Below are 15,394 nucleotides of genomic sequence, written 5' to 3' on the forward strand. Positions count from 1 at the left end.
ATATTCATTGCAGGGTATTTTTTTTATATGACATCTGTTCTGGTTGTTGGCATATGGTCCTTTTAGATTCATCAAGAGCTAGTGTGTTGGTAGGCCCCTTGGCATCACAGTAGCCCACAAAGCTACCAACATTGATTCATCAAGAGCCATTTCAAAGGACCTATACCAACAACCAGCAGAATGAACATATACAAAATACCCTGCAAGGATTGCACCAAATATTACGAACAGGAAACTAGTCACCAAAATGCACAAACAAATATCACTCATCTTTACATGGACACCAGCTCAAGCAGGACAATACACCCATCCTACAACAGGCTAAACAAGACAGGAATTCCTAGAGGCTTGGCATTCAAACTAGACCACCAAACAGATTTGGACCCCTTTAACCAAGCTCAAAAAGCAGCAAGTGATGACATCCACAATAGACGAAGGCGAACAGAACACCAGTGCTTCACTGATGTTACCTAGCTTGGTGATGAAACATTAAGATTACAAATCTTCCAGCTCTGAGCATAGCCTATCCTGTCATTATCCTCACTGGATTGGTGCTGCTTTGAGATAGACATATTGGGCAATTTGCCCAGAGATGATGCCAGTATTGAGCTATACTAGAGCAGCACTGCTGGGAGAATTGTTTGATCTGGAGCAGAGTTATTGCTGAAACATTGGTAGGGCCATAACGTTTTACATATCCAGTACCTTTAGCCAATTCCTGGAATTATGCAGTAAAGCAAATTGACCCACTAATGCAGAGAATGTCAGCAAGATTATTGCTTGCTTGGTAATTTTCACCTGACTATAGCACTGTGATGGAGGAGAAAGTGAGGTCTGCAGATGCTGCAGATCAGAGCTGAAAATGTGTTGCTGGAACAGCGCAGCAGGTCAGGCAGCATCCAGAGAACAGGAGAATCGACGTTTCGGGCATCAGGAATTCCAGAAGGGCTTATGCCTGAAACGTCAATTCTCCTGTTCCCTGGATGCTACCTGACCTGCTGCGCTGTTCCAGCAACACATTTATAACACTGATGCCATCTCTGGTGAGTCTGTCCTGTCAGTGGTACAGAACATACTGAAAATGATCTTGCTTGGAACATTAGAGAATACCTAGAATCAATGAGAATTATTAGTCCAGCAAAATGGTCAGTGTGGGATAGCCCTTCCAATTCTGGCATTAGCTCCCAGACGTTAGTGAGGACATTACAGGCAAACAAATCTGTACATAGCTTTTGCACCTTGGTCATTGCTGGGCAGGCTGCCCAATTTCATTTCTATCAGACTTTTAGTGGCTAGATATGACAGTGGCTTTCTCGGTGGTGTCAACTGTGTTAAGCTAGAGATACAAAAGGAATGCCAGATACACTGACTAAACAAGAGATATTGAAACATGCTCTACCATTCAATAAAGTGAGTTGAGCAAACCTCAAAACACCCATCTAATAACCTGCAATACCACTCGTCTGCAAAAAAAAAAAATCCCCTCTGACTATACAAGCTGATTGGAGCACAGCTTTCCATTTCAGAGTATACGACATCTGAATCACAGCTCCCCAGACAAAATGGCAAGATATTTGAAGCAGTTGCAACACTAAACTCTCATTTTAGTAACATTTAATCCAAATTCTGTAAAAGACTTTAGACATTCCAATCCATTGCAACTGTTACTTTTGGCCCATGATCACTTAAGAACTCAAGGCCAGCCATTTTAAACAAATCAAGCCCAGATTAATAAGCATCTTCCCAGGTTAAGATCAAACATACTTTCTTTCTCCTTATCAAAAGAACTCAAGTCCTACCTGGCTCCCAAAAGTGAGATAACATCTGAACATGTTAGTTATAAAAAAAGTTAAACATAACCCAACAACCAAAACTAAATTACCCCAAGCTCAATTCAAACAGCCTCAAACTCATTCTTTACCATTCTCCAATTTACATGAATCAGGTAGTCCCTCACTGAACCCTTACTTCCAAAGCATGTCCCAGGAAATCTCAAACTGCTAGAACAGGAGAGCATGTCTTATGGGAGTAGGACTGCAGAGTCAAAAAGGTGCAGTACTGGAAAGGCACAGCCAGTCAAACAGCATCTGAGTTGACATTTGAACAGCTCTTCATTGGGGCATGTATTATGAAGAAACATTGAGGGAGCTATGGCTTTTCTCATTGGAGAAAAGGTGAAGGAGAGGTGATTTGAGAGAGGTGTACATTAGGCATAATTTTAAATTGACTGAACATTTAGGAGAGATGCCAGTTGCAAGTTCTTTAGTGGCAGATGCATGGAGTGCACTGCCAGAGTCAGATACATTTAAGAGACTTTGATAGGCACATGGATGATCAAACTGATGTACAAACCTTCATTTTATCTTAGTAGAATAGGTCAGCACAGGGGGCCGAAGGGCCTGTATTGTGCTGTACTGTTCTATGTTCTAACAAGCTAATCCACAATGATAATTGCACTCAAGTTAGAAATCAGTCTTGAAGATGTTTATTGATACAACATCAATACAAACAGCATCAGCTTAAAGGCAAAACACTCCAGTCAGACAGCAACACTTGAGGGTTAATATTCTAGGCTGATGTTCATCAGGTCCACTGCACATTTTCCATCAAAGGCATCACCAAACCTGTAAGTAAATCCATAAAATTAATGAAATTTCTAAAAACATTTACTCCAAAACTACATTACAACACTGATCTCAGTCCCATATCCACAGGTATCACCCAACAGTCCACCATGAATTGTCATCATAGATCAGCAACAATGTTAATCATATTTAAATTCACCATTTTAGGTGAAAGACTTGCTAGTCAGAAAAGTCAAAGTGTTAGGGCTCTTACCATTCAAAGTGCCTTCAATCTCAAGCAATGTCAGAATCCTTCTATGCAGCTTCTGCAATGATCAAAACAAATCAGTTGAAATTAAAGTCAATATTCCAGAAACATATTTTAACTAACTCAGACCACCACAGAACAATCCAAGTGAGATTTCAGTCAATTAATTTTTGCTATACCTACGATATTGACCATAAGACCGGTAAACAGGTCTCATGGGAAAGGTTGTAGGATACATTACAGCACAATTATCCAACTTCAATCTAAAACAATAACTCTGGCTCTGGAATTATAAAATTCCAAGTGTGGGAGCAGACTGTGGGAGTAACCAGAACATCCAGAGGAACCCCATGCAGACAGGGAGAATGTGCAAGCCCAAGTCACCCAAAAGGTGGAATAAAGCCTGGGTCCCTGGCACTGAGGCAGTAGTGCTTTCAACTGAGCCATTTCCAGCCAAGGTTTCTATTATGTCTTACAGGAAAATGATATACAGAATTCAGCAGAAAGATCAAGTAAATCAAACCATTATACCTACCTTTATGCACCCACCATTCCCTATAACAGGAAGGTAGAAATCAGAAGGACTCTGCAAAGAAAGGCAAAATTTACACAATTATTTATCTTTATCTAAAAGGCCTAAAACATATGTAGATGGGTATATCTCATTCAGCCACACCCATTGAAGATTAACAGCATCAGGATGTAGGAGTCAAGTGACAGGAAACAGGACCAATGCTGTCAAAGTCTCTCCAATTTTCTTGCATGTTGTAGGAGAACCCACAACTACAAACTGTGAAGCTGCAGCTCTCAATCATTATGCATGACGACAGATTCCAGTATACCCAAACTTCTAAAAGTTTAAATTTAAGACTGAAATTTCCAATGCTTCCCCCCCCCCCCCAATTTGGATACAAATATCACACTGAAACAGGTACAGCCACCACTGACAACTCAAGAACCAAGAACAATTACTTGGTGAGGACTACAGATGCTAGAGTCAAAAAGTGCAGTCAAGTAGCATCTGAGGAGTCAACATTTTGTGAATAAGCCTTTTATGTGGAGGGGAAGGTGCTGAGGGTAGGCAGCTGCAACAGCAATAGATGGATGGAGTTGACATGATAGGTCAGTAGGGAGGACCAGTGGACAGCTCAAGAGGGCAATGCTGAGTTGAGGACTATATCTAGAATGAGGTGAGAAGAGATTTGGAAACTAGTGAAGTTGATGCCATGTGGTTGAAGGGTCTTGAGAGAAGAGGCATTCTTCCTTCAGTTGTCAGGTGGCTTGAATTTGGCAGTGGAGGCAGCCCAGGACTTTGAGTTGGGGAGAGGGTGTGGACACAGGTTTTACACTTCTTGCAGTGGCAAGGAGAGAGATGTGAAGTGTAGGTTGGGGAAGGGGAGTGGACCTAACAAGGGAATGACAGAGGGAACAGTTTCTGCCAAAGAGAGATAGGCTGGGTGAAATATATCTCTGAAGAGGTCTTATTGTGAAGGATCACATGTTGTATCTGGAAATTAGTAGGGTGGAAGGGGAGGACTGGGGTGTTCTGTCCTTGCTGCAGTTGAAGGGTGGGTTAAGGACAGAAGTGGAAGAGATGCACTGGAGGGCACTGTTGATCACATTCAAGTAGAAATTGCAGTCCTTGAAATACACAGCCATCTGAGATGCCCTGGGAGCAGCAATGGCAGGAATCAGAAGTAAGGATTAGTACTTTTACAGGAAAGGGATGGGAGAAGGTATAATTAAGGTAGCTGTGGGAATTATATATTCACCAGGCCTTCAAAAGACCAGAAACGGGCTACAAAAGTAGAAGTTGCTGGAAAGCTCAGATCTGGCAACATCACAAGTTCTGAGGAAGGGACACTCAACCCAAAACATTAACTGATTTCTCTCCACCTGCTGAGCTTTTCCAGCAACTTGCTGGACTTGCAGAATCTGCAGTCCCGTCTACTTTATTAGAAAAAAATTTCAAAACACTCACAGAAGCATCTTTGCCACTTTACTGTACATAGAGTTACTGCTGCAGACACCAGCCTGAAGGCAATGTTCTGTGATAATACATCTGCAATACAAGAGGTAAAATTAGGACAGCAGGTTAAAAGGGTAAATGTACAGATGCAAAAAAAGTTTGAAACAAAAAGAAACTTAATTTACTACCAGCTTTAAAACAATATTCTACAGTGCTAAAATGTAGAAGTTTCTTAAACGTTACCGATCAGAATGTAACGCTAGTAGTGTGCTCCATACTAATGTTGCTATATCAGATACAGCAGTAAAACTGAGCAGCGACCGTCGATGGAACCAAGCTCACTCTGGGCTCCTGTTTTGAGCACACGAGCTACAGGATCAGCTCAATGTGCCTTCGATCAGGGCCTGGATCTTAGGAAGTGCAAGACAGGAGAACGACCTCTGTAGACCTAGGCAGTACATAAAATATAGAAAGACTTACCTTTGTGCAATCCACAGCCTGCTCTGAATGGGCAGCTCACCCTGCCAGAGGGTATGCGGGGGGGCTGAGGACTATTGCCCTCTAACATCACACTTTTAAAAGTTAAATCTATAAAAATAACCACGGGACGCATTCAATTAGCGTTTTAAGAACACAGCGACGACGTTTTAAAACCATGATTAGGGGTATAAATCAGTGGATGCCGATGGATTATCCACTCTTTACCCGCATCCGCCACCATCGCTAGGAATAAGGAGAAAGAGACAGCGCTCGTCAACTGCCGGCCTTTTATTGGCTGAAGGTTCCGCGCATTGATTGGTCAGACGGTACCACCTGACCATACGGCACCATTACGCCTGCGCTGTTCCTGCCGCGCTGCACCATGGGAATTGTAGTCCGTCCCGATCGGTGCCATCCCTCTCTCGGCTTCGTCGCAATGGAGCCGAAACTATTTTACAATCCCAAAGGGGCAGGTGTCGTCGTCAAAGCCCTGTGTTAAGGACGGGGACAGCCGCGTGTATCGGTGAGGGGATGGACTACGAGTCCCAGAGTGCTCTGCGGGCGGGGTAGTTAGCAACCGCAGGTCATGTGACCCGAGGACGGATCGGGCCTGTATTCACCACGAAGCCTGAGGCCTGGCCTGGGCCCAGTCACTATGTTCTCCATCAGTAGCTGGTTGGGAAAGCGCAGCCAGCCCGAGCATACGGTGTCTGCGGAGCAGAGCCTGCTGCTGACACCGGGGCTGGAGGATTTGGAGCAGCCGCCTGGAGCTGAGCCCATCCTGGAACAGGCCCGAGGGATGGGAAGTGAGTGAGGGTGACAACAACAACCTACATCCACCCCAGAGATTAACTCTACAATGAATAATAATAATATTTTTATAAACATGGGGTTGCTAGGAAAGATCATCAATGATAAACCCTGAATTGCTGGAGGAACTTAGTAAGTCAGTCAGCACTTGTGGAGAGAAACAGAATTTATGTCTCCAGTCCAGAATGAAATTTATAAACCTGCTGTCTTTGTCTTTTCCCTATGGTGGGGGTTTTCAAATTAGGTGGCACATTTTTAGGGCATGAGGAGAAAGATTTAAAGACATAAGGCAATTTTTTTTAAACACACTGCGGGTGCTTTGCAGGTGGAATGAACTTTAAGGAAGTGGTGGATGTGGTTACAGTTAAAGACTATTTGAATAAGAAACGTTTGGAGCTATACGGACAGAAACAGACAGATGGGATGAGTTTTGTCTGGGGTTATTTTCAGCATGAACCAGTTGGACCTGAGGGTCTGTTTCTGTGCTGTCTAGCTCTATGACTACAACTGCAACTACCTTTGCAGTTCTATAGTCAAATCCCTCCATGTGAAGTGACACAGAGGTAAGGTTGAGACTGTTTACACAGCTATACTGGTATGCCAGTTTTAGTGGGGGGGGCAGTGGAAATCCCTGGCCAATGCTGTGAATTTGTACCCTGACAACAGGAGCAGTGGGGCAAAGCAGACTACAAACAATACATTTACACAGATCTGGAAGGTTCATTATCAGACATTTTGTTACCATACTAGGTGACATCTTCAGTGAGCCTCCAGATGAAGCACTGGTGGCTTAGCCCGCTTTCTATTTATATGTTTGGGTTTCCTTGGGTTGGTGATGCAATTTCCTGTTCTTTTTCTCGGGGGGGGGGGGTGATAAGTGGGATCCAAGTCAATGTGTTTGTTGATAGATGTTAGAAACGAAAATCGCTTCTCAACAATCGCTCTAGACAAATTCAGGAAAACAAAGTTTTATTAGCAAGTCTGCAGAGTTGGGCACTCTTCTGAGAAAAGCGCGCCGAGGCTAACAATGTCTTCTGATTAAATACAGGACAAGTCCCTCCCCTCTGTGGCTCTAAAGAGTCACGAGGTTCACATTCTAAACCGTTCAGTAATTTTCCATTCTGCATCCTTATCTTAAAGTCTACAGGAGATGTCTCCCGAGTTGTTGTTTTTTTCTTCTTACCCTGTAGTCTTATCAGTCAAGGACTTATTCTTCTCTGTCAGAGTTAGTGGTCCTATAAATCAAGGACTTGTTTTTCTATTCTGTGTGAATGGTCTTATCAATCAAGGACTTGTTTTTCTACTCTGTCAATGTGACTGGTCTTATCAACCCGTAGCAGCAGATGTCTCGTCTTTTATTACAGAGAAGCATGTTTTACCCTACCCCTATGGCTCTATTCCCCTTAGACTCTGGGGTCATGCACATCTCAATTGTTTGTACCGAAATCGTCTCTCACAATAGAGTTCCAATTGGAATACCATGCTTCTAGGAATTCTCGTGCGTGTCTCTGTTTGGCTTGTCCTAGGATGTATGTGTTGTCCCAGTTGAAGTGGTGTCCTGCCTCATCTGTTTGTAAGGATTCTATTGAGAGTGGGTTATGTCTTTTTATGGCTAATTGATGTTCATGTATCCTGGTGGCTAGTTTTCTTGCCTGTTTGTCCAATGTAGTGTTTGTTACAGTTCTTGCAAGGTATTTTGTAAATGACATTAGTTTTGCTTATTGTCTGTATAGGATCTTTCAAGTTCATTAGCAACTATTTTAGTGTGGTGGTGGCTGTGGGCTACCATGATACCAAGGGGTCTGAGTAGTCTGGCAGTCCTTTCTGAGATGTCTTTGATGTAGGGGAGAGAGACTAGGGTTTCTGGACGCGTTGTGTGTGCTTGTTTGGGTTTGATGCTGAGAAATCGGTGGACTGCATTCATTGGGTACCTATTCTTTTTGAATACACATGAGGTGATTTTCCTCTGCTGTGCGTAGTTCCCCTCTGCTGCAGTGTGTGAGTCTACAAGAAAACAACACGTACGGACCAAATATTGAACTATCATCCCAACATCCACAAAAGAAGCTGTATTAGAACATTATTTCAATGAGCTACCAACCAGTACAGCATAGAGGAACTATACAGAGCAGAGGAAAATCACCTATACAATGTATTCAAAAAGGATGGGTACCCAATGAACACAGTCTGCCAATTTCTCAGCAACAAACCCAAACAAGCAGACAAAACACGTCCAGAAACCCTAGCCACTCTCCCTACAGCAAAGACATCTTGGAAACGACTGCCAATCTACTCAGACCCCTTGGCGTCATGGTAGCCCAAAACCCACCAACACACTAAAACAGCAGCTAATGAACTTGAAAGACCCTATACAGACAACAAACAAAACTAATGTCATTTACAAAATACCATGCAAGAACTGTAACAAACACTACATTGGATAAACAGGCAAGAAAACTAGTCAGCAGGATACCTGAACGTCAACTAGCCACAAAAAAACATTACCCACTCTCACTGATACCCTTACATATGGATGAGAAAGGACACTACTTCATCTAGGACAAGCCAAACAGACAGGCATGAGAATTCCTAGAAGCATGACATTCCAACTGGAACTCTTATCAACAAACACATCAACTTGGATCTCATTTACCACCCCCTGGGAGAAAAAATAGGAAATTACATCACCAACCCAAGCATATAAACAGAAAGCAAGCTACACCACCAGTGCTTCATCCGGAGGCTCACTGAAGATGTTACCTGGTATGGTGATGAAATGTCTGAAAACAAACCTTCCAGCTCAGCGAGCAAACTTACATCCAGAACCTCAACCTGAACTACAAATCTTCTCAAACCTTGCTAATGCATTTACAAGAATGGCCTGTTCAAAACACCTGAACATTCATGCATCTTTCATATGTAAGGTTCCATCTTGTTTCAAAGCAATCCACAACTCCGAACTCAAATTGACATTCCATCTGCATAAGTGAATGCTACCTTTGCTCCCAATGTCCAATTCACACATCACTTCTATGCTCAAGGACCTACTTTGCCTTCCTGTCCACCAGTACTTGGAATGATATAAACACAAGTTGTTACCCCATTTTATGTCCCACATGCATTTTTGACCATCTATCAGTCTTGTCCTCACTGACCTAGATTGGCTTCTGGTTCTCCATTACCTTCAGTTTAAGATTTGCATTCCTGTAATTAGATTCTATCATAGCTTTGTCTTTCCTGCATCTGTAACCTATTCCAATGCTCCACCCTCTGATAATCCTTCATTCTTCCAAGTTTGTTCTCTTACTTACCCCCATTCCTTTCATTGATGATTGAACCTTCAACCAAAATATCTCTGCCTTTTTGAAGCATTTAGTCATTCTTGCTAGTGTCTCCTTTGCTTCAGTGTTTACTTTTGAATAAATTGCTGTAGTCTTGGCTGACCTGGAATGTTTCTCTATTGCTAAATGTGCTATACTAATGTAAATTGCCAGTGTTTTCATGTGAGTTCCCTCAGCACAGCATTCTGTTTGCAATGAAAGTTGCTTTCAAAAATGTGACATACTGTCACAGATTATGGATTAAAAAGGTTACTTTTTTCTTAAATCGTCACTTATGAAGTTGTTTTGGACCCTACATCAGTACTAACGTTTCCTAAGTGATGACAGCCCTGTCATTCAAAATGATATTCAAGGCGAAAAGATGAAGGATGCTTCCAGTCATATGGTATCTTTTAAAAGCTAGAATCAAGACTGCATTCTTATACATGTCAAGTGAGATCAGAAAATACTGGAAACACTCAGCATTTGTGATGAGGTCATACAAGTTAATGTTTCAGATGCAGAACCTTCAGGTTTCTAAATATTCGGTGTGTATGGATATGTCTCTTGTGGTGTGTATGAGAACTTAGGACCAAATGAGTTGGGATTTGTTCATAGGGGAAAATGGGACTAGGTTTATAGGGTTAGAGTGTGGAGGGTGGGTCTGGGTGGGAAGCTGTTCAGAGGGTCGGTGTGGACCCAATGGGCTGCTTCCACAAAGATATAATATACTCTCTTTAATAATCATAGATTCTGTCTTTATGTATTCCCATGATATATTCCTAGGTCCATATTTTTATAATTGAAGCAGCATGTATAAACTTTACGCTGTAGTTACACACAACTGGCAGTGGTAAGGAATATCCCCTGAAAGAGAATGTGATTCTCGTTGGGCAGCATGGTGGCTTGATGGTTAGCACTGCTGCCTCACAACACTAGGAACCTAGTTTTGATTCCACCTTCAGATGACTATCGTGTGGTGTTCACACATTCTCCCCAGATCTACGTGCATCCCCTCCAAGTGCTCCAATTACCTCCCACAGTCCAAAGATGTGCAGTTTAGGTATATCGGTGATGTTAAATTGCCCATAGTGTCGAGGACTGTGCCAGCTAGAAGGATTCGCCATGGAAAATGTAGGTTTATAGGGTTAGAGTGTGGAGGGTGGGTCTGGGTGGGAAGCTGTTCAGAGGGTCGGTGTGGACCCAATGGGCTGCTTCCACACTGTAGGGGATTCTATGATTCGAGGTTTGCATAGGCAGTTTCAGTTATTGATGTTCACCTATGATTTGTAGTTGGGATAATTATCAGGAAGTGTGCATAAATGTGAGATTCTCCATGCATAGATGAAATTAAATATTGTAAAACTGATGAATTAATTCAGACATATTAATGTGAAGGAAAAAAGGAAGAAAAAGTAAAAGAAATGCTTAATAACATCAGGTGGAAGGAGAAGAGCTATATGCACTCTTGGTTAGTGCTTTTTAGAAAACAAAGAAAACTTTATTAAGGGAAGATTTGTACAAAAGCAACATTTTAAAAGTAGAGTGTTATTTCTGAATCATGTCACATTGCTGTTAGGAAATATTTTCAAAAACAATGCAAGCTCTTTATTTAGGCATTTATAGCTAAGTAAGTAAAGGACTTTTCAACAATAAAAGTGTTTAGTAAGTATGTCTTATTTGCATTTTTAAATTAATTACAGGTTACTTGCGGAATGTGGCTATATCTGCCAAGAAGAAAGTATCAGACACGATGCGAGAAACTGCTCAAACAATAAAGGAATCTGTAGAGGAACACAGAGTGGACAGTCTCCTTGATAAGGTTTGAACAGCTACAGTATTGCAAGAAAATATCTGTTAGAACAAAGTTATGGATGTGAAGTTGGATTTTCTACTGAGTGGTAAAGATAGAGTGCTGGTTTTGTAAGCGTTTTTTTCTGTTGAGAAATGAGCATTGATAATCTGGAAGATAATCAGTTTTGAATATAATTGGTTTCCTCCTAAAATACCATTCCTCAGAATTAAATACAAATGCACTATCTAGTACATGATAAACAAAGTTTGGAAGAGATTAGTTTATTGACCGAGTGATTTTTATTTTTGCCCATGCTCATAGAGTGCTAGTCATTAAGAAACAGAAGAAAGGCATTTGGCTCAACAGACTCATTCTGAGATTACATCCTTTACTGGAGTCATGGCTGAGGACATCTAGACATGAACTTAATATTTATAGGCCAAATGATCTCCCCTCACTTTTTCTGTTGATGCTGCCTTTCTTGCCTAACAATTGGAAAGTTAGAATTGATGGTCAAAAACATTTGTGGCCATTGAAGTTTAATGTTACAAGTGTTGTCAAGCTTTTACAGCCGTACTGTGTAAAATCACATATTACAGATTTGGGCTTCACGTTCTTTTGTGGACATCACTGTTCAGCACTGATCTGATATGTATGTCATTACAAAGCTAATGTAAAACACAAACATCTTTAGCTAAAATTTATCACATGTATATAGGATATGCAACAGTGAACATTTCTACAATAATCTTGAATTGCTAAGAACTTCAGTGTGTTTATTATTGTGCAGAAATGGTTCTGTTTGCCGCTATCTATTTTAAATTTCCAATCATTAACCTTTTTTAATACTGTACCGTAGCAAAAAAAGGCAGAGCTCTGTGCTACTCAATTTTCCTGTTCGTTTGATAAGCTTTCTTGGTTGAATGGCTATATAACTCCAGTATTTAATATGCACTTGTTCACCAACTATTCTTCACAAGTTTTTACTCTTGTTATGTTATAATGAGATTAGAGTATGTGGAAATGATAGTGGTGGTGACAAACAATTGTAGAAGTTTTAGCTGTACTCCTCAGCAATCAGTGAGTTTGTTATTTTTGTCCAATCAGTGAGTTTGCAGAGGGTTCACAGTAGAGGGTGCTCTTGTTACAATCACTTCAATTGCTTACATGTCACCTGAAGACTATTGTAATCATAGCATTGAGAAAAAATCATTTATTAATACCAGAGATCTAAAGCGAATGTGCAACTATGAATTTTTTTTAGACTGCCTTGCTGTTGTTTCTATTTTATGGCCCAGATCCTTTATCATGTACACTGCATTGGTAGAAGAATTGATCAGTAACTTTTCCTATTGCAACATTGAAGAAGCAGTACCTCTGGATGTCACCCAACCTCTTCCTCCTTGGGATACACCAAGCAGAGCAAGGAATTTTAGCTCCATCTGACTTCACCTCTCTGTATCTTGCTGTATTTTGAACACCAACAGAGTCACTAACCAGAACAATCTTTGGGATGAGCCAGCATTTAGATTAGATTAGATTCTCTACAGTGTGGAAACAGGCCCTTCGGCCCAACCAGTCCACACCAACCCTGCGAAGAGCAACCCATCCAGACCCATTTCCCTCTGACTAATGCACCTAACACCATGGGCAAGTTAGTATGGCCAATTCTGTGGGAGGAAACCGGAGCACCCTGAGGAAGCCCACACAGACACAGCGAGAATGTGAAAACTCCACACAGACAGTCACCTGTGACCCTGGTGTAGTGAGACAGCAGTGCTAGCCACTGTGCCGCCCTTTACTTCAGTAGCCATCTCCCAATTCCATTTCGAGTTTGCTACCCAACAGAAGGAACAACTTAGCTAATTCCCTCAATGTTGCTCCTTGCATACCCTCTACTGTTCTAAATATTTTTTTAACAAGCAATAGGAAAATTGAAGAAATAAAAGGTTCAATTCCCGCCTCAGGCAACTGACTGTGTAGAGTTTGCACATTCTCCCCGTGTCTGCGTGGGTTTCCTCCGGTTGCTCCGGTTTCTTCCCACAGTCCAAAAACGTGCAGGTTAGGTGAATTGGCCATGCTAAATTGCCCATAGTGTTAGGTGCAGGGGTAGATGTAGGGGAATGGGTCTGGGTTGGTGCGCTTCAGCAGGTCGGTGTGGACTTGTTGGGGCGAAGGGACTGTTTCCACACTAAGTAAGTAATCTAATTTAAAAAAAAGAGAAAAAAGGCAAGAAACAAAACTAATAAGGAGGGAAAAAGCAAAGGTGTGAATGTACATATTGAAAAGTTTTCATGCCAGCTCTTATTGTCTTCCTCACAGGCTGTCCATCAAATTTTGTTCAGGACACTGTTGAATTGAGAAATTCAGCAATGTACAGAATCTTTACCTTTCCCCACTATTGTGGCACAGAGCATTGAAATGCTAGAATACTGCAAGGAGCACACATTTTTGTAATTAATAAGTGTCATTAAAAAAAACTTGCATTTAAATTTCACGTCTCATCGCACTCAGCCCATTCCCATTGAGTGATGTTGTACAGGCACATGTCTCAGCTAAATTACGCAAATCAAGGTTTCACAAATAATACAGAAGTAAATTATGCAAATGAACGAAGGATGTGAATGGGGAGAGTGCAGAAGGTGCTTATGAGGATGGTTCCAGCCATGAGATACTTCTAGTTATATGTGAAAATTAGAGAGGTTGGAACTAATTTACTCCGAGAGGCACAAGCTGACGGGATGTCTGATCCAATTTCTCAAAACCTTGAAAGGTCCGTACAGAGTAGATAGTGTAAAACTGTTCTGGCTTATAAACAGATTGAGCACCAGAAGGCATAGTTTTACATTGTTTTGCAAAATAAAACAAATGTGAGGTGAGAAAACGTGTTCACTCGTTGATTGGGTTCAGAGTTCACTACCTGGAAGTATGGTGGCAATGGATTCAGTTAAGGCATTCGAGAGGGAAGTGGACTATTATTTAAATGGAAACAATTTGCAGGATTATAGGATAAGTCAGGAGCTTGGCACAAGGTGAAATTCTCAGAACCGATGCTGATATGATGGGCTGAGGAGTCTGCTGCACAGGATCAATTCGGTGGGTTCACCTACCACCACAGCAGCTGGTGGAAGTTAACTTCATTTCATAAAGACTTTGATTGGAAACAGTCTCAGTGATGATGATGTGAAACCACCATTGAGAACCATCAAAATCATCTGGTTCACTGATGTCCTTACATTTCCTTCTTTTAAAGGAGAATAAAGAAATAAAAACCTGTCTGTTAGATTGTCGAGGTGAATTTCCTGGAAAGTAATCAGAAGGGAAACCCTAATTGAGACGCTATTGTTTCTCTTTCCCTTTAAAGGGCACTGAGGTCATCTTTAGACTTCTGATTTTTGTTGTGGCTTAATTCCATGAAACTAACATGCCAGAGGTCAATCAATTTCCAAAATCTTTGGGCAAATGCTGCAATGTTTGATGCACTAAGTTACTGGGTACTTAATGAGAAGGCCACTCCAACCAGTTTAATGTATCTGCTTGTTGTATTATTATTAGTTAAATGGTTGGAATTTATTACTTCATAATTTAAATTCATGATTATCTTGCTACTCTCGCACCTGTTATCCCCAGTTTCCAGATGTCGTTGCATTTGAATCCTGTACAGTTCTGTCATTTGATGTAGTAAATGCCAAAATGTGACAATGTCTCTGCTTCAGAAGGAAAAGCATCGGTAAAGTATTTATTTCACATTGATCTTGAGCCAGAGATTTTTGCAGTCAGTATTTGCTTAAGATACATAATTAGAATCCAGGCTCTATTTAATCAGTAAAGTCTCTATAAGACCACTCTCACTAAAGATCAACAACTAGTGGTGATTTAACCGGAGGGTCACCATGCCTCAGGCAAAGGGCAAGGTTGAGAAGATAAGACCTTTCCAATGACTTCAGCCGGTGGTGGGCAATGAACCCCCATTGTTGACTTCTTTCTGTATTTCAAAGCCATCCAGCCAATAGCTAACCAAAACCCACTTAACATGATTTGGAGATGCCGGTGTTGGACTGGGGTGTGAGCTGAAAATGTGTTGCTGGAAAAGCGCAGCAGGTCAGGCAGCATCCAAGAAGCAGGAGAATCGACATTTTGGGCATGAGCCCTTCTTCAGGAAACTGGGGTGTACAAAGTTAAAAAATC

At 41.4% G+C, this 15,394-nt stretch overlaps 1 protein-coding gene, 1 long non-coding RNA gene and 2 other non-coding genes across 5 annotated transcripts in view; 1 reads left to right on the forward strand and 3 right to left on the reverse strand.

Annotated features, from left to right (window-relative positions):
- Positions 1-2,469: 2,469 nt before the first annotated feature.
- Positions 2,470-5,533, reverse strand: LOC122563489 (uncharacterized). Its single transcript, XR_006315619.2, has 5 exons — positions 5,282-5,533; positions 4,814-4,894; positions 3,368-3,418; positions 2,839-2,890; positions 2,470-2,624 (listed from the first exon to the last, which is right to left on the reverse strand). It is a non-coding gene; the product is annotated as an uncharacterized LOC122563489 (long non-coding RNA).
- Positions 2,689-2,757, reverse strand: LOC122563802 (small nucleolar RNA SNORD99). Its single transcript, XR_006315740.1, has one exon. It is a non-coding gene; the product is annotated as a small nucleolar RNA SNORD99 (small nucleolar RNA).
- Positions 5,063-5,209, reverse strand: LOC122563797 (small nucleolar RNA SNORA16B/SNORA16A family). The gene has a single exon (XR_006315735.1). It is a non-coding gene; the product is annotated as a small nucleolar RNA SNORA16B/SNORA16A family (small nucleolar RNA).
- Positions 5,534-5,819: 286 nt separating the features above from the next.
- LOC122563488 (synapse-associated protein 1-like) overlaps positions 5,820-15,394 on the forward strand; it is a 29,344-nt gene continuing 19,769 nt past the window's right edge. For both annotated transcript variants that reach the window (XM_043717270.2, XM_043717271.2), the window contains exons 1-2: positions 5,820-6,087; positions 11,115-11,233. In XM_043717270.2, coding sequence (XP_043573205.1) covers positions 5,937-6,087; positions 11,115-11,233 — 270 coding nt within the window. In that variant the 5' untranslated portion in view covers positions 5,820-5,936. The remainder of the gene's footprint in view (positions 6,088-11,114; positions 11,234-15,394) is intronic.

The sequence above is a fragment of the Chiloscyllium plagiosum genome, unplaced genomic scaffold (assembly GCF_037043375.1).
Source record: "Chiloscyllium plagiosum isolate Xiang-an unplaced genomic scaffold, Cpla_swu_hap1 HiC_scaffold_30, whole genome shotgun sequence".
Classification (NCBI taxonomy): Eukaryota; Metazoa; Chordata; class Chondrichthyes; order Orectolobiformes; family Hemiscylliidae; genus Chiloscyllium; species Chiloscyllium plagiosum.